Genomic DNA, 19,129 nt, shown 5'->3' on the forward strand with positions numbered 1-19,129 from the left:
AGGACAGAGACATTTCCTCAGGTCTACAGCCCTGGCATGCTCATGAAGCCCTCATACTTCCTAGGGAGCCGATCCTCCAGATACCCTTCCAAAGGCTCACTTCACACATGCTCCTGGTGGCCACCACCTACCCTCTGTCTACCCCCATTTCAGATCTGTGCGTCCTTAGCCCCATGGCCATCATAGATATCATGACGTGTCTATGTCATGGCTGAGTTTGGTACCCACTTCATGTACCTGAGAGTTAAGCCCTGTGGTGAAGAGCCTGCAGGTGGTCTTTGGGAGGGGGGTTTGGAGGGCAGCCACTCTAGGGACCCTGATCTTAGGGGGCATTTGGGCACAGACCTTCATGCACACGGGAAGAACATCATGTAGAATCAAAAGCAGATACCGGGCATTATGGCCACAGGAACAGAAGCTGAGTGTGACTGCACCTGCCAGAGGCTGGCTAGGAGTCTGCACAGGCCCTCCCCAGCCTTAGGGCACCCGACAGCTGTGGCTTACCCTCTGACACCTGATGTGGCTTGTGGCTTTCGCTGGAAGGTCCATGCTTCTGCAGCTCTAGCCTACCAGTTGGCAGTACTTGACCGGGAAGGCCTCAGAAACTAATCCACCATGATTTCAGCATTAACACAGGTATGTCTACTCCTGTACCCCAGATGAAATCAGAAAACAGACAAAGCATGGATACAGTTGAGATTCACGTATATTTTACTGACACTGGGAATGTGGGTCTTCAGAGCAGCCTACTGTGCCGATAAGGTGAATGAACCCCCGGGGATCCCTGACCCGAGAACACAAGCAGAATGCACCCAGGTCCAGGCCAGCCTAGGCCTTCTTCCTAGCCTCGGTGTCCTTGCTGCTGTCCCCTGAGGTCCTCCAGGGGGATCTCCTCCACAGAGTCAGTCTCGCTGTCCTCCTCATCTCCAGCCTCCTTCCCCTCGCGGGCCATGGTACTCTGAGCACTCTAAACAGCAGAAAGAAAAGTCACGACGGCAACATCCAAACCAGGAGTGACCGTGGCTCTCCTATACCACTATCAGGAGTGACTCAAGTGAGGCCAAGAGAGAGTGGGACTACCAAGCAGGGAACGGGAGTTTGGAGAGAGCCCAGATCCTTGCCCTGCTTAGAAAAGCTGTCATGAAGCTCAGTGACAGACCCTTGCATTGGTCACCTCCCCTCACAGTGGCCACCTCTCTTCACAGTCATTACCTCCCCTCACTGTGACTCTGGAGCCATGCCTGCCTAGCCACATCTTACTTGCAGGAACTGCCAGTTTCCCTGAGGTTGTTAGCCTAAGGCTGAGGAGACCAAGGCTCTGCCAACAGAAGACATTTGGTGAGCTGCCTTATTCCTAACATCTGAGAAGTTCTGAATCTGCCTGGGACCCAGGTGAAATAAAGTCAGTGCTGTCAGTGGTGCCAGAGCTCCTCCCCCACCCCCACCCCAGCGCACTCCCTCGGCATGCCTCTGAGGTGGTAAGCACTCACCGTGGACAGGTTCCCCCCCCCACCCCTCTGCTGCTGCAGTTGTCAGCCATCTATCCACTTCCCTGGTTTCTTCCCTTTGTCCCTGGATTAACTCCGGTGATATGTAAATGCTCACCTGACTGGTCAGAGGCCAGGGGACAGATGGAGAGGGGTTGGTGTCTGTGAGCGGCCGAGCTTCGCTGTGCCCATAAATTCCACGCATCTTGGCTCTGAAGTCCTGCCAAGGAAAGATCAGGGAGCCTGGATCCAGCTTACAAGCACAGGAATGAGGTAGGAAGCGGAGCTATGAGGCATCTCTGAGCACTTCCTGTTTGCTCTTTCATGGACTCCCACAGCAGCCCCCTGAGGGGAGGTCCTAATCCTAATCCCTTCAAAGAGATGGGGAAACTGAGGCCCATAGACATTGGGTAACAGTGACACAGGAAAACTGGTTAGAAATCACTCTCCATCCCTGAAAGAATATTGTAGCCTGAGACTTGGGCCACATGCCTATAACCCTGGCTCTGAGGAGGCTAAGGCCTGGAGGATGGTGATTAAGGCTATCATGGACCCTAGAGGTGCATGAAATGTGGGAGAATATGCGGCTTTTCTAGAGCCTTCTGTGTGGTTTTCTAGCTTATGTAAAAACCCTTCAATGGATCTTTCCTATTCCGTTCTGTTCTTGAGTGCCAGACTTGGTGGGTCGGTCACCTGTAGCCTCCTGGAAGAAGCCTACTGAGTAACTTCCTCTTGCTCCCCGCCCCTGAGGCTTTAATGCTCCCCAGCTGCTGGCTGGTGTGAACAATCCACCACAGGGAACCTGGGGCACGTGCTAGGCTGTGGGCTTTGTGGGCTCCAGTCACCAAGCTCTACACCCCGTGAAACCCAAGGCTGTCTCCCAGGGCAACCTTTCCCCTTGCACAGAGCCTGCATCTGGAGGACAGCTGCCTCCCGCCACTATTTGCACACCCAGGAAGAGGCCTTTGAAATAGCCCTGCTCCAGACTGTGACCCAAAGCCACAAGATAAAGCCACAGATGATTGGCTCACAGCAGCGGGTTGGACAGGAGCTCTGCAGAGGAAGCTTGTTGCGAATCTAATCCGTGTGGCTGGGGGCACAGTCAGTGCTTTGTGCTGAAAGCCGAGTGCCAGCTACAGAGGCTTTTATCCCTGCTGCTCCTCTTCTGTACCAAACAGTCCTGTGGTGCTGAGCAGATGACATCCCCAGTAACCAGAGGAAGGGGTGGCACCCGGACGAGGTGTTCGAAATAGCTCAACAGAGCAAGCTAGATAGAAGCCCACAAATGCACAGGCCGCCTATGGAGGCGAGACCCACCTGCAGGTCTGTCTCCAGGTTGTAATTCTCCAGAGTCTGGAAAGCACTGGAGTATACCTCCACCGCCTTCGCGTGGAAAACCATCTCGATGATCACGAAGTCAGAGAAGATTCTCTGTGGGAGAGAAGCCCATGTCGGTGTAGCAGCAGCATACAGGGTCACACCATGGTCCCCACGCCTTTTAAAGTCTGGGGGCACAGTCCTCCTGTACCTAGGGGCAAGAAGACCCCACAGGTGCCAAATCCCTTTCCCACTGCACACACAGTGGCCTTTTGAAAGGCCTCCCATCTAAGCCTGCACCCGTTCCTAGCTTCACTCATTGATACGCTCATCCAATCGTTCCCACAAATAATTCGAAATACCCACCACAGATCCCAAGCCCTGGATCTAGAGGTCTGGGGTCCAGACTCCCCTGGGAGGAGTGGTTACTTCATCTTAGGACAAGGTGAGCCACCAAAGGGTGGGAATCACAAGAGTGACCCATCTGGGCTGTTGGTCAGGAGGTTCATGAGATCGAAGAGGGGACAAGAGCGAACTGGAGAATGGGACAGGCACAGTTCTGAGGTCACACAGCTATGAGGCAGGTCTGTCTGACTCGTGACCACCCTTTTACCACGATCCTGCCTGATCATTCCTTCAATGACCAGATTACCAAGAGACCCCATGAGGCAGGAGAATCTGCCCCCAAAGAAGACTGAGAACAACCCAGAATAGTAAGTATCTAGGGGCCAGGACTGCCCTGTAATACCTTCTACCTCTTGTGGCCCTGAGGCCAGGCGGAGACCAGTGCACAGAGGGTCCTGCAAGAGGCGATTCCTTGAGACCTCTTACAAAACTTGACCTAGTCTTCCATGGTGTTGGGGGGCAGGGCAGTCTGGTGGAGGTAAAGGACACTACTTGCCTCACAGCACCTCAGCATGGCTGCTTTCTAAGGGGTGTCTAGAATCTCAGGGGTAGCTAGGACTTCTTATGGACACAGGTGAGAAAGAAGAGTAGGTGCAGGGAGGGGGTGACGGGGCAGAGCTGTACCTCAGGGTTCTCCTGGTTGGGAGCTGTGTCCAGAGCACTGGACAGCTGGGTGGGGAAGGATGGCCTGCCCCGAGCAGATAACCTCTCAGTGGCAGCTGGATCAACTCTGCCCACAGCCCTGGCCACTGAAGGTTGTATGGTCACAACGCTGTACATGCTGTCAAACACAGGCATTCACACCCCACCCACACACGTGCACACACTCACACAAAGCCGCCACTGCCTACCTGGAGATCTTTCAGCTTTTGCTCCTGGAAGGCATCCACGGTCTCTGCCAGGTAGTGGGTGGAACGGTTAGTGTCCACCGAGGCCCTCTGTGCACTGGTCTCCGCCTGGCCTCCGGGTCACAAGAGGTAGAAGGTATTACAGGGCAGTCCTGGCCCCTAGATACTTACTATTCTGGGTTGTTCTCAGTCTTCTTTGGGGGCAGATTCTCCTGCCTCATGGGGTCTCTTGGTAATCTGGTCATTGAAGGAATGATCAGGCAGGATCGTGGTAAAAGGGTGGTCACGAGTCAGACAGACCTGCCTCATAGCTGTGTGACCTCAGATGTCACTTAACATCTCTGAACTTCAATTTCCTTGCCTAGAACTGGGAGATGGTCATGAGACCTGTTTGCAAAGTTGCGAGTATCAGACTTAAGAGGTGCGCGGAACCACTTCAGTGTAACCCATGCTTTTCATGTGAGAAGCCTTGAGGGCCCCAAACTCATCCCCAGCAATGCTAACAATTACCCTTCCAAGGTGGGCACTCACGGGTCAGAGCTTTATTCTATGGGCCTCCCTATTCTTGGTAACTGATTCTGCCCATGGACAGTTGTGGGTGAATCGCTTGTTTCCTCCTTGCAGAGTAAAGCCACCTGCAAGCCAAGCCCAGTGCCTGAGCAGCGATCACTGGAACTGAGTTCTGAGTTTGGCATTTAAGGCATTGTATGGCCCTCGTTTTCCTCTTCTTTAAAATATGGCCCTAACACCAACGAATGCTTGTGAAATGGTGGGACAGGGGAGCTAGGGGCTGGCACCCAGAAGGTCCCCAGTAGGGGAGGAGATCTGGGCTCTAAACAGATGGGTGACCAGGAGATAGGGGCCCTGGTAGGGCTTAAGATAAAATTCAGAGGTGCTCACTCCAGGCTGAAAGCCATGTGTGACCCTCTTGCTTCTGACATGGTATTCCTCATGTTACAGAATGGATACCAGGATGGTGGACATCCAAATGATGTCCAAAGATGTCTGCCTCCTAAGCCCTGTGCCCTGTCCACGGGTCACCAGACATGGTAAAGCACACTGCAGGCTGCATCGGCTAATGGATTGCTGTGTCACCTGACCCGAGGTGCATAGTAATCCTGAGTTCTCTGATAAACTGACAGGAGTGAGCTGGAAGAGAGCTAGAGAAAGGCGGGACAGCAGAGGAAATGTGGAGTGTGGGGACAAGGACAGAGGAGCCCAGATGGGGTATGGCCTAGACCCTGGGAAGGCTAGGGCCAATCCCCTAGACTCCCAGAGGAATAGCCATGATGAGGCCAGGGGCCCCACAGTGGATTGTGACCCCAATCTATAAGGAGTGTGTGTGTGTGGTGTGAGGGTCAGGGTGAGGAGTGGTAGGAGTGTGGTGTGTGTGTGTGTGTCCATGTGTGTGGTGTGTGTGGGGGGGATATGGTTTGTGTTTGTGTGTGTATGTGTATGTGTGTGGGTATGGTGTGGGTATGTGTCTGTGTGTCTGCATGTGTGGTATATGTCTCTGTATGAGATGTTTGTGTATATGTGTATCTCATGTGTGTGTGTCTGTGTGGTGTGTGTGTGTGTGATGTGTGTATGTGGTGTATGTGGTGTATGTGGTATGTGTGTGTGGTTTGTGTTTGTGTATGTATGTGTATGTGTGTGGGTGTGTGTCTGTGTGTCTGCATGTGTGGTGTATGTCTGTGTGTGTGTGTGTCTGTGTGTGGTATGTGTGTGTGTGTGGTGTGCATGTGTGTGTGTGTGTGTGTGGTCTGTGTCTGTGTATGTATGTGTGGTATGTGTCTGTGTATGTGTGGTGTGTGTCTGTGTGTGGTATGTGTGGTGTATATGTGGTGTGTATGTGTCTGTTTGTGGTACATGTGTCTGTGTGTGTGTGTGTGTGTGTGTGTGTGTGTGTATGGTCTGTGTATATGTGTGTGTGGTCTATGTCTGTGTGTATGTGTGTGGTATGTGTGTTTGTGTATGTGTGGTGTGTGTGTGTATGTATGGTCTGTGTATATGTGTGTGTGGTCTGTGTCTGTGTGTATGTGTATGGTATGTGTGTTTGTGTATGTGTGGTGTGTGTCTGTGTATGTGTGGTGTGTGTCTGTGTGTGTGGTATGTGTGGTGTGTATGTGGTGTGTATGTGTCTGTGGTACATGTGTCTGTGTGTGTGTGTATGTATGTATGGTCTGTGTATATGTGTGTGTGTATGTATGGTCTGTGTATATGTGTGTGTGTATGTATGGTCTGTGTATATGTGTGTGTGGTCTGTGTCTGTGTGTATGTGTGTGGTATGTGTGTTTGTGTATGTGTGGTGTGTGTCTGAGTATGTGTGGTGTGTGTCTGTGTGTGTGGTGTGTGTGTCTCTGTACAGTGTCTGTGTCTGTGTGTGGTGCGTGTGTGTGGTAAGTGTCTCTGTATGGTGTATATGGTATGTGTGTGTGGTGTATGTGTGTATGTGTGTACATGTATGTGTGTACAAGCCAGCTAGACTGTGACTGTCTGTCATGGTGACACCCTCCCACATGACAATACAAAATGGTGCCAGGCATGAAAGCAAAACAATGACTTTGGGTCCATGAAGGGCCACTCTGAGGGAGGCCTACCCTTCTAGCGACAAGCAGGGCAGAGGTGACAAGCCATCATAGTCCTGCATCCAGCTCATAGGCAGAACTGGAGCCATGGAGAGATGGTAGTGCCCACCATCTGACTGGAACTGGCATTCCTACCCAAACTTCTCTGAGCTTGCCTGGGCAGCAGGGCTGGGGATGGCAGTAGCTACCCTGGCATCGGGATGCAGACGACCCCATGACTGGCCCCAGATCTCCTGGCCTAAGCAATCACTCTCCCTTTGCCTCGCCCTGCTGTGCCATGGCTGTGTGCACTGGCCTCACCTGGTAAATATTGCCTGCTCTTCTGTAAGGTTTTTCTTTACCTGTCTAACTGCCAAAAGGCGGCCTGCCGGAGACACAATGTGACACATGACACTCACCTGGGACTGAGGAGTACTGTTAAGGATTCAGGTGAAGCCAGGTGGCCTGCAGATGGTAACCCCTCGGCAGCCCCTGCCCAGTAGGTTCAGATCCCCAAGCCCTTCAGTGCATGGGATGGCCACCCTGCCCAGCAGGAAGGATATGATCATTTGTCGATCTGAGGGTGACTTCTGCCTCAACTTCTCCAACTTCTCCAGTTGTTTAATCTCATTATTTTGGACACGTTTGCATTTCTTGATATCTGCCTACACAGAAAGAGACCCGGTTGCTGCGGATGCCAAGGGGGTCAGGCCCCACCCCTGCACACCCAGAGGTACCACCCTGCTCACCCGGGTCTGCTTTATTTGGGCACCGTAGAGCTTCAAGGAGCTGATGACCTTGGCCTCCAGCCTCTCAACCTTCAAGGCACATATGGCAGCGTTAGAGAAGCAGAGAAGACAGCTTTCATGACCAGTGCCTGCACTCCGGGGGACACACACAGGGCCCACACATAGAATACGGAGCACCAGGCCTGTCTCTGCCCTCCAGGGCTCTGGCCATGTGCTTAGTCTCTCTAAGCTGGTGTCCCCATCTGTGCGCTTGGACAGTGACTGTGCCCCAGGGTGTCTCAGCAGGTCAGTGGGACATGTGCAAAGTCTAGGAGGAGAACACCAGGCCCAGAACGTAGGGGTGCGTGGCATGTTCTGGAACAGTTTGCGTGGAGAGTCCCAGCATGGCAGAGAGATATCAAACACTTCTCTTTCCTGGGCCCAATGCAGTTCTGGGCCCCAGAGTGCCTCAAGGAAACATAGATGGAGGTTTCGAAAGTAAAGACTGGAGTAGAACCTTCGAGCTGGTTACTCTTCCCCTCCTCTCAGAGGCCTCCAGCACCCTCCCAGGCTTCAGATCCCAGGATCCCTTAGCAGCTGACAGCTCAGGAAGGAGAGAGAGAAAGGACAAGTTCCCCCTCTGGCCCACAGCGGTTTACACTGATTATTGATTTGACAGGACCTAGAATTACCTAGAAGACAAACTCTGGCCACCTCTGTGGGGGGCAGTTTCTAGGCTGGATTAAATTGAGATAGGAAGACCCACCCTAACGGTGGGAGGCCCCATTTCCCAGGCTGGAGTCTGGCACTGAAGGAAGAGAAGGTAAGGTGAGAAACAGCCTCGCCACTCTGCTTCCTGACTGCAGAGGCCATGTGACCAGCTGCCTCACCTTAGCCACTACGACTTGACTTTCCCACCATGTGAGCCCGGACAATCCTCCTTCCTCAGGGGTGAGGTGCCTGATCTCAGCAGTCGAGAGCTAACACACCCGCAGTACCCTATAGGGTCATAAGGAGATGTTCTGGATCTTGGGGTTGCGCCAGCGGCGAAGGAATTCTGAGTTTAATAGAGAAGGCCTGGGTGCCACTGTCTGGGCAAGACAGCTAGAGAGCTCTGTCCTCCTGTCATGGCTCTGGGCATCTTGGGGGTTGGGCTTGCCAAAGGAGCAGGAGTGGCCAGAGCCCCCACTAGGCCACTCCTTTCCAGCCCCCTGACCCTTGAAAGGGATGATGTCATGCTACAGGATCGTGGGAGGGACAGCCCACCCTTTCCTCACATTCAGTAAACTCACTTGCAATTCCTTTCTCTGCCCTTTGATGTCCTAAAGATTTAAGAACAGAATGTCCTTTTTGGTGACTGCATGAGCTCTTTCTCAGGCTCAAGGCCAGCTCTCGGCATGGAAGGTGGGACAGAAGCCAGGCCCTGAAGCTGGGAGGGGATGTTGGATGGGGATGCTGGGTGGGGATGCTGGGTAGGAATGCTGGGTTGGGGGTGCTGGGTAGAGATGCTGGGTGGGGGGTACTGGGTGGGGGGTGCTGGGTAGGGATGCTGGGTAGAGATGCTGGGTAGGGATGCTGGGTGGGGGGTGCTGGGTGAGGATGCTGGGTAGAGATGCTGGGTAGGGATGCTGGGTGGGGGGTGCTGGGTAGGGATGCTGGGTGGGGATACTGAGGTGGGGATGCTGGGTGAGGATGCTGGGGTGGGGATGCTGGGTGAGGATGCTGGGGTGGGGTGCTGGGTGGGGATGCTGGGTAGGGATGTTGGGTGGGGATGCTGGGTAAGGATGCTGGGGTGGGGATGCTGGGTAGGGATGCTGGGTGGGGATGCTGAGGTTGGGAAACTTGGTGGTACTCAACTGCCCGGCATGGAGCTAGAAGCTTTAATTTCTCCACTGGTTAGACCAAGGAAGGGTGCCTCATACCTAAATTCCTGGTACCTAGGAGGCTGAAGCAGGAGGCTGACCTTGAGATCCAAGCCAGACTGTGCTACAGACTAATCTTGTCCCCACTGAAAAGACAGTGGGCATAGGCGGCCACCCAGGTGATCATGTGACATCTCCAGGCACAACAGCCTCTTTCAGGGACAGTCGCCCTCTGTCCCAAGAGCCAGCACCTGCCTGGCTATGTGTGGGTGTAGCAGGAGCTGTCCGTCACACAACCTGTGCCGTGTGCACCCCACCCTGAGCATTCACCTCTGTCAGTCATCCAGGGTGTTTCTGAAAAGACATCGGTCGCTCCAACAACATCTCCTTTATCCTCTAGACTGCGCCCAGGAATCTATGGCCCTCATGGACCTCCCAAAAGGCTTCCAGGTCCCCTTGACTCAAGTGGCCCTCACCCAACACCATGAAGCCTTCTAGCTCTCTGCCCTGTCACCAGCATGACCACGAGGGAATGGAGAGTTCCAGCTCTCACTCCTGCCCAGGGCTGCCATGGCTCACCTCCGCCTGCCGATAATCCTGCACCTTGGCCAGGTCCTCGGCGAAGTCTCGAATGGTGGCCCGCAGCTCAGGGGTCTCCGTGTTGGCGAAGTCTATCAGCTGTTTCACCAGCTGGTCAGCCTTGTCACGCAGCCGCGCCGTCTTGCGGGTGTAGGAGGCCAGCAGTGAGCAGAACTGACCGAAATACCTCTCAGTGTTTGTCACTGTGTTCTCCATGGCCCTCACTTGGCTGTCCCTGGGTGGGAGTGAGAGCACTTAAGTGCAGAAAGGCCATGGTCACTGGAACCGCCATAGCCACCTCTCCAGTGTGCAAGCACCATTTCCAGTGCCTGGTCCCTGGGAAGTTCTCAGTGATATCTTGAGCCCAGTGAGGAGACAAGACCTGCCTGTGCCCCATGACTGAGCAAGAGTAGATGGATCAGGTGGGGCCTTCGTTCAAACCTGGCCTCTGCCCCTGGGGCTTGTGAAGGTTGTAGCACCCCATGCTCTCCTGCACACCTCTGTACCAGCTGCAGAGGCTTCTCCTCCAGCCCCCTCCACGCCCATGGGTCCTTCCCAGGCTTCTCCTCTTTCTCCCTTCTCAGAAGCTTTTAGGTTAAATAAATGACCCTTTAGGAATCTATTTGAGGCTGACAGATGATTAAAGGGTCCAGAGAAATGGCTCGGTGTGGGGGGCCATGAGGGGACCTGAGTTCAGATCCCTAGCACCTGTGTTAAATAGAGGGGGAGGAGCTAAAGAGATGGCTCGGTGGTTAAGCACATCTATTGTTTTTGTAGAAATGCCCAAATTCAGTTTTCAGGCTCGCAACCACCTGTAACCGCAGCTCCGAGGAATCTGATGCCTTCCGCAGACCTCTGAGGACACCTGTACTCCTGTGCACAAACCTACCCTGCATATACGTATATACATCACTGAAAATTTAAAGATATGAACTGGGTGTGGTCAGGCACGCCTTTAATTCCAGCACTGGTGAGACAGAGACAGGCAGACCTCTGTGAATTTGAGGCCAGCCAGGTCTACACAGACTTCCAGGACAGCCAGGACTACATAGAGAAACTCTGCCCCAAAAAACAAAACAAGGCAACACTCTCTCTCTCTCTCTCTCTCTCTCTCTCTCTCTCTCTCTCTCTCTCTTAAAAAAAAAAAAGATCAGGAGTGGCCCCCACATGCACCTGTATGTAACATGCATTGTGGGGCATGGAGACAGGAGGATGCCTAACTTGCTCTCTGCCAGCCCAGCTCCTGATTCAGTGAGAGATCCTGTCTCAATAAATAAAGCAAAGAACAAGAAGGGACACCCAGTATCCTCCTCTGTCCTCCGCACAGTGGGCACAGCGGGTTATAGACACACAAATACATAATTAATTGAGACTTGTAATTAAATTTATACTTAATTTTTAAGAGGACTTTTTCCGAACATTCTCCCCTTCCCAGTATCTTTTGTCTTGCAGTCTATTTGGTACCAGGGATGCTCCAATTGGGAGGTGTTGCTGTGTACACCTGAGAAGGCTCCCACTGGGTGCTATTTGGTGCTGTAAGACCCAGCCAAGCTCCCTGCAGGGTATCTGGGCCCTCTATCTCCTGTGATTGCTCTCTCCTCCTTCCCACCCGACCTGGGCTTCTCCGCAGAGCACCTTGCAGACCACCGACCACTGCACTCCACACTCTTGCCCTCTCTGACACTGACACACCTCCAGGGCTCATGCCGCCTTTCCAACCCTCAACCTGCCCACAGCCAGCGTTCAGTGACAACCTGTGTGTTCAGTCTTCAAAAGAGTACAGGAGGCTGTCTGCCTCCTTAGGCCTCCTGCCATGGTCCCCTCCCCTCAGCCCCAAGTTGTTCCCATCCCTTGAAGCCCTCCCTCTGTAGAACTCAGGCCACTCGTGTGCCCTCTAGTGGTGCCCCGCAGCAGACCCAGACGGAGCGTCAACTTTATAGTTTGCAAACGCTCTGCTCGCACTTGCCTAGAAGAGGTTGCTGTCGACATTTTTAAGTCAATTAAAAAAAAGCCCAGAGAGGCAAAGCATCCTACCCAAGGGCACACAGCAGGCCAGACCCCAGGACAGTGTCACGCATACACAAACCTTCAGGTCTCAGGCTCTGCGAATCAGGCTCCATGGGGTTAGCTGAAAGCCAGCTTTTAAGGAACACTCCGGGTGCATCCAGGGCACCCGAAGTCTGAGTCACAGGGAGACTCAAAGTCAGTCAGGACGGGCAGGTGACAGTAAGTCTGGGGCCATTAGGCAGAGCACAGCAGTGGCAAGGTCTGGGGCCTGAGGGTTTGAAGGAGTTTCCAGGAGGCACGTGAAAGCAGGGAACAGACCGGCGAGTGGCTACACCTAGTCTTCAGGGAGCGAAGGTGAGGCAGACAGATTGGATTTCGGTAACCTCTATGTTGCAAACCCTCCCTCCATTTGGAGAAGGGGTGGCAGGGAGCTCACCTGCCCTCCTCCCCGACGTGGCCGAACGTGAGAATCCCACTTGCATACCCCTCCCAGCAGCGCGGGCTGCTCACCTGGAGAGGACGACGTTCATTGTGGACAGTGGCACCTGCTGCCTGGATCTTGGGGAATAAGGACAGGGCCCCAAGGGGTCCCCTAGTCAGAGAAAAGCAAGCTAGTACCGGGCCCAGCTGTGTGGTCTGGCTAGACTCAAGGGACTCTGCTGCCTGGTTGCCAGGCAACGGGCCATCCCCAGGCAAGCCCTGGGAGGAGCCCAGATGGTTGCTGGGCAACCAGGGCCTCCCCAGCGGGGTGAGGAGGGCCAGCCTTGCCTTGGGGCTTAACAGCTCTCTGAAATGAATTGGAAGCAGGACACAGAGCCTCCACAGGCCTTTGAATATGGTGTTCTTGGGGTTTAAAGTGCTTGTGTCCACCAGAAGGGGACAGGGAGATCCCTGAAGGCTGCTAGCCTGGAACTTCACCCTGGGCCCCGCTGTGTAGGCGAGTCCCTCCCCCCACTCCCCCACCCCCCACCCCCCACCCCGGGTAGAAGGCCAGGTGGGCAGGGCCTAGGGGCCAGTGTCACCGAGGGGCTGAGGAGTAGAAGGTAAAGGAGAGGGCGAAGGGAAGCGGAGGATGTGAACCTAAGGAGTAAGGGGCAAGCAAGCATCAGCTCAGGGTAGTGCTTAGTGGATCGGGCAGTCCTGGGCCTCCCTGAGTATGCGACTCCCATTGTTAGAGTTGGGGAAGGTGACCCCAGCGTTAGAGCACTAAAAACCCCACTGACCCGGCTGTATTTTACTCACGGTGAGAGGTCTGCGGGCCACAGCCTCCCATTTCACTTTAGGTACAAAGCAGAGCCGTACCCAGGCCTGGTGGTGGAGGCAGAGAACCCAGGGCAGGATGTTGAGTCACAGTCACACAGGATCGTTTTTTTTTGTTTGTTTGTTTGTTTGTTTGTTTGTTTTTTTTGTGTGTGTGTGTACATCCCTGCTCCGTCATGCTGGGGTTTGTTGTAAACACTTAGTAAGGCAGAGACGTTAAGGTCAGCTGCTCCAGATTCAAATCCCACGCACCAGATTCAAATCCCACGCCTCAGCTCTGCTGTGTGGCCTGAAGCAGAGCGCTGATCTTTCTAGATTGATCTAGACAACTGCCTAATAGGAGCTGGTGCCCCTGCTGCGGGGATGAAGACGTAGGTGGGCTGGGCGCTGGGAGCCCGCTCCCCCTGTACCGCGAGCCCTCAGAGCACACAGGACTGAGTGCTGGGTCTCCGCGGCACCTATGTTATGCTCCCCTTTTGGGGGACGGGGACAGATTTCACCAGACAACCAGAAAATCGCTGTGTGTTTTTTACAGTACTGCGCCCTCTGTTTGGGGGCAGCCTCGGCCCTTAACTCCCACAGGAGCTGTGCCAGTCCTGTGGTTTTTCTCTCTGTATGATGTCAAGTGGTTTGCTCTATGTCTCTTGGCCCACAATCCCTCACTTCTGAGGTACTTGCTGAGTTGAAAAGTATCTCCCCAAAGTATATGTCCACTCTAGGCCTCAGAACATGGCCTTACTAGAAACGGGGTCTCTGCAAATTGAGCAGATGAGTCACTCTGGCATGGGAGATGAAGCTCATCCTGAGGCTACTGTTCAATCCACAGAGGACGTATCCACCTCCTGTGACAGACTGTGGCTTTTCTGTCTGAAGGGTGTCAGTCCCCCAAGAATATGGCCAGATCCTGGAACTCAGAAGTGACTGAATCCTGCCTGTGATAGTCAGTGGACTAGTACATCCCTATGTCAGTCTGGGGTCTTCTCTGTCCTAAGGAATCGGTTTTCTCCCAACCCCAGCTCCTCCAGTAAATCAGTGTCCTCCCCATCTGCCCTGTAATATTGCATTTGACCACCAGAGGGCGACAGAGACCACACTCGGGTCCTGCTGAGGGTGGAGGGACTGCAGAGGGGAACAGGAGACTGGAGACACATTTATGGCATCGGTGTGGAGAACAGAGTGTGTGAGTGAGGTCTCATCATTGGCTCTCTTGAAATCCCTGAAAACCTTATGAATTTTGAAAAAAGGAAAACTGTCTTGGGCTGTACGGAACTAAGACATCTGGTGGCCCTGGAGTGTTGGGGAGGCAGGGGAGAGAGCGGGAGGTTGGCTCTCCAATCGCCAACCTGCATAGTCCTTGGTGGCCACTGGAGGGCGCATGTTCTCCGTCCTTGTCTGGTTCTCTGCAGTCTGTCTCTGTCTCTCCCTGTGTCTCCTTGTTTGTCTGTCTGTCTCTCTCTGTTTCTCTCTGTGTCTGTCTCTGCCTCTCTATCTATCCCTCTGCCTCTCTATCTCCCCTCCCACTACAGATGAACTTCTTGCTCAGCCATGTGTGTCAGGTACACACGGCTTGAGGCCCAGCTTGTACCTCAGGAGGGCAAGGACACACATCCTGGTCACTCCCCCCCCCCCCAAGAAAGGAGCCCTACCGTCTGGCAGTAGCCATGTTCACAGCCATGTATGCTATGTGAAATCCTGTCGTAGCTGTAGCAAGTTCCTTCTACTCCCAGGGGGATATCACATGACAGTCCAGGTGTCCCCTCTTGCTTCTGGGCCCCTGTGGTGTCTGTGAGACAGTCTCTGGCAGCTGCATGTTCTTGAACAACTAGGGAAAAAAAAGAGGGAGAAACTCAAGTTATGTCCACTCTGAAAACCCAATGGAAACTTCCAGCCATGATCCACGAACAGAAAATCCAGAAGGCCTCAGTGAATGGAACCTGAGGGCTCAGGCGCCTCTCAGTGAGGCTTTGGCCTTGAGCTCCCTGAGGCTGTGGAGTAGGAGCCATGGTCTTGGAGGTGTGGGCTGTGAGGTGGGTCACCTCACCCACCCCCATCCTTTTGGTGGTCCACAGGTTACAAACGTCTGCATATCGTGCCTACTGTGTGACCTCCTGTCCTCTGTCTCCTGACCTTGCTGTCACAATCCTCTCCCATTAAGAAGGGTTTAAATAGACAGGTGAAGAGAAACCAGGCTGTGTGATAGATACGCCCGCCATCTGGATCCTCCTGGGCATTGTTTGAGGGCGGAATACTGGTCCATCCTAGGCTAAATGCTCGGATGTGATCTATCGCTGGAGGGATATAAACTAAGCGCCTACTATGTGCACAGCCATCACCAGGCACTTGGGTCTTGTCTGTGAGAGGACAGGCATGTGGCCTGGTGTTCACTCGGAGAACATTCTGTCTGGGAAAGCAGGAGAAGCCGGCAGCAGACAAAATGCTTCAAACAGTCACATAAGCCTCAATTTTTCTCCAGAGGCCATAAAGGGGGAAGGTCTCCATGGCAACTCCCTGATAATCTGCTGGGACCACTTCCCCAGAATGAGGTCAGAGGGCTGTCCCCAGCCGACAAAGGACCAGAGCTACAACCTTATATACTCCCAAGTGTTGGGGGGCATTCCTCCACGGCCAGGAGCCAGGCAGGAAAGAGGTGGAATCTATAGGAGGCCCTACTGTGTGAGCTCATAGTGTCTCCCTTGGTGTTGGTATGTGTTAGACGGAGTCTTCCTCTGTAGCCTAGGCTGACCCTGTTACCCGAGACCCTCTTGCCTCAGTTTCCAAGTGCTGGATGTAAGTGTGCCAATTCTTGCTTAGTTCAGGTTGGCCCCGTGGCTCTCCCCTGCTGGTAGGTGGTGGTGACCGTGGAGTCTTTTGGTTTATGTTTGAGACAGGATCTCAGGTATACCAGGCTGATCTCGAACCCACTACATAGGTGAGGATGACCTGGAACCCCTGATCCTCCTACAACATTTAAATATAAAATGGCAGGCTGTGTGGAGTATGACCTGGGGCTGGGGTGTGGCTCAGAGGTAGAGCGCTCTCTCTCTCTCTCTCTCTCTCTCACCTGACACACAGAAGCCTGGGGTTCTGTCACCGTCCAGTGGCAAAACCAACAGGTGCCCCACTTGGTACCACACAAAATCAGTGCCCTTCCGTGAGTCCCAGAACTAGGCAGGGGAAAGCCTCCTACCCAGGGTGTCCGAAAGCTGGCAATGACTGTAGGGCAAGTCACCATAGCTCTGAGACAACAGAGCATCCCCCGGTCAAGGCTGCAGCCCACAGGATGCATGGCAACCTCAGAGTCTATCCTGAAGCCCAGTTCCCACCTACTCACTCGAGGACCCCACAGTCAAACCCATTGGTTCTAATCCCAGCTCTGGAGCTAATGAGATGAACAAAGGAGCTCACGGACAAGCACGGCAACCTGAGTTCTGTTCTGTAGCCCTAGCCATGTTGGAAGGAGAGAACCGACTCCCACAAGTTAGCCTCTGTGGTATGGATGCACCCACCCACCCCCACCCCCACACAATAAATAAATGTAATAAAAAAATTAAATTCCAGCTCTATTGCCTCACAACTTGGAGACTGTGGCTAGCACTGTCTGTGGGCCTCAGTTTGTCCATCTGTGATATGGGACTGATCAGATGCCTCAGAGAAGTGGATGGCACACTGCGCTCAGAGAGTCCTGGGTACAGCTCCTGCTCTATCCAAGACACTGTATGGTGACATCTTTGATTCCTCTCCCTGTCCCTAAGCTGGAACCAGAGTGCAGTCAGCTTGGTCAGGAAACATGGGACAGTGCCAGAGACAAGATCTGCTGACTCAGGTGGCTGCTGCAGAGGCTACTATCCAAGCCACCTGTATCAGAGGGAACACAGGGTGACCTCCCTCAGGCCTGGCTGCACAGGGACATCTCCCATCCTGAGGCTTTACACAAGTTTGTCCTTTGAACTGCAAATGCCCCATGGCTAGGTCTCTTCCTCACCAGCCAGGCTGGCTTGTCCACTAGGAGAACAATTCACCATGTGGGTTCAATGACACCTAGGACATGACCAGGGCCACAGCCAGGCCACTACACCAGACCAGCAGCCTGACCCTACTTTGCTTGTCCCAAGGCCAAGTGTTACTTATCTCAGAGGATGAAGCCCTGACAACAGGCTAATAACCGATTGTCAGAGCTTACACATGCCCCAGGACAGAGGGCTTGGTGTGGTAACAAAGGGTCTTTAGCTCTTAAAGCAGTGAAGGGCAGCTGTGACTAACAGGATGACAGATACACGGGGAGGTTTCCACCTTCACGTGTTGGGACACATCCTTCAATGTGTTGCTGTTGACCAGAGCTCTGCACACAGCCCTGGAACAGCAACAGGCAGGGCAGCTGTGTGTCTGCCTTTCCTCGGTCACTGTGTAGGACAGGTCTCAAATACTCTGTATCCCGGACTAGCCCAGAACTCACAATCCTCTCGCCGCTGCTTCCAAAGTACTGGGCTCCCAGGCCAGCACCCCAGGCCCAGCTGCCCTCAAGCCTCCAAGGATCTCTGTGCTCACCATCCTGCAACTGGTACTCTGTATGTTTATGTGTTATGTATCTGTGTGCATGTGCAAAAAGAGGCCAGAGGAAGGCAGTGAGTGTCCAGCTCTATTTCTTGTTTGTATGTATGTATGTATGTATGTATGTTGTATGTATGTATGTATGTATGTATCTATCTATCTATCTATGTATTTATCTATGTATCTATGTATTTATGTATTTATCTATGTATCTATGTATGCATGCATGTATGTATCTATGTATCTATGTATTTATCTATGTATCTATGTATTTATCTATGTATGTATCTATGTATTTATGTATTTATCTATGTATCTATATATCTATGTATCTATGTATGCATGTGTGTATGTATGTATGTATGTGTGTATCTATCTATCTATCTATCTATCTATCTATCTATCTATCTATCTGTCATCTATCATCTTGATCCTTGAGACAGGGTTTCTCACTGAACCTGGGCTTCATCACTTTTTGGCTAAGCTGGCTGTCTACACACACACACACACACACACACACACACACACACACACACACACTTACTGCTGTGGTTATAAGCATGCAGGGCCACATCTGCCTTTCACAGGATGCTGGTGATCCGAACTCAGGTCCTCATGCTTTAGTAGTAAGGGCCCTCATCTGTTCAGCTGTCTTGTACCCCCTTCACTCTGTTTCTGTAGAGAGAATATCTTGTGTATGGATGGGTGCAGCACCTGTCAATAATAAACTCGATAGCCTATGGCTTAGGCAGGAAGTAGAAGGTGGGACATCCAAAAGACTGCAAGGATTCTGGGAGAGTGCCAGGTGGGAGATTTGCCTAGGAAGATGTGACGAGATTGTTGCGTGATATCCTAGCACAGGTAACCAACCACGAGGCAGACGGTAGATCAGAATAATTGGGTTGAGTTATGATCCAGTCAGAGAAGGGCCTAGTTTTATGGCCAAGGTATTTGTAAATATATTTTGGGTCTGAGTCTTATTTCTGGGAGCATGGGGCTGGGAGGAAGAAAGACCAAACTTCTGTTTTCTGCACTTGGCCGCTGTGGATTCAACCAATCACAAATTAAAAAAACAAAAACAAAAAACAAAAAACAAAAAACAAAAACAAAAACAGGGGGAGAACAGGTTCTTATGTGCTGAAGTTGTTCTTAAACCCTCGGTGTAGCCAAGGATAACCTTGACCTCTGGTCCTCCCGTATCCACCACCCGAGTGCTGGGGTCACAGGCATTTGCCACTATGCCCAATCCAGGGCTTCATGCTGGCCAGGCCAGCACTCTACCTGAGTGCCATCCCAAGCCCAAACTGTATGTCTAATCCGTCTCAACCACGAAGGCTTTTACTAAAAGGGAACTGGGAAGTTCCTGCAGGTGCTGCTGTGCAAATTGCTCACTGTGCGAGTGGTAGTGACTGAACACCTACTGTGCGCCAGCACGCATGCTGAGCGCTTTGCCCACCAGTCCTGGTTGTAGCTAAGGCTCAGTCTCCATTGCTGGTCCATGTGGAGATCAGTTATTTCTCC

General features: G+C 52.8%; 1 protein-coding gene across 2 annotated transcripts; it reads right to left on the minus strand.

The window, feature by feature from the left end:
• Positions 1–688: 688 nt before the first annotated feature.
• On the minus strand, positions 689–12,473 carry Cibar2 (CBY1 interacting BAR domain containing 2). Of its 2 annotated transcripts, XM_063278678.1 has the most exons (9): positions 12,311–12,473; positions 9,794–10,028; positions 7,374–7,442; positions 7,188–7,289; positions 6,987–7,049; positions 4,061–4,165; positions 2,805–2,918; positions 1,606–1,707; positions 689–967 (listed from the first exon to the last, which is right to left on the minus strand). In XM_063278678.1, the coding sequence occupies exons 1-9, from the start codon at positions 12,328–12,330 to the stop codon at positions 842–844; spliced, it is 936 nt and encodes a 311-aa protein (XP_063134748.1). In that variant the 5' UTR covers positions 12,331–12,473; the 3' UTR covers positions 689–841. The 2 variants fall into 2 exon arrangements, 1 of the variants encoding a protein (XP_063134748.1); XR_010060265.1 differs by lacking the exons at positions 689–967; positions 1,606–1,707; positions 6,987–7,049; ... (2 more) ...; positions 9,794–10,028; positions 12,311–12,473 and having other exon boundaries at positions 2,875–2,918; positions 4,061–6,813.
• Between the last annotated feature and the right edge of the window lie 6,656 nt (positions 12,474–19,129).

The sequence above is a fragment of the Rattus norvegicus genome, chromosome 19 (genome assembly GCF_036323735.1).
Source record: "Rattus norvegicus strain BN/NHsdMcwi chromosome 19, GRCr8, whole genome shotgun sequence".
NCBI classification, from domain to species: domain Eukaryota; kingdom Metazoa; phylum Chordata; class Mammalia; order Rodentia; family Muridae; genus Rattus; species Rattus norvegicus.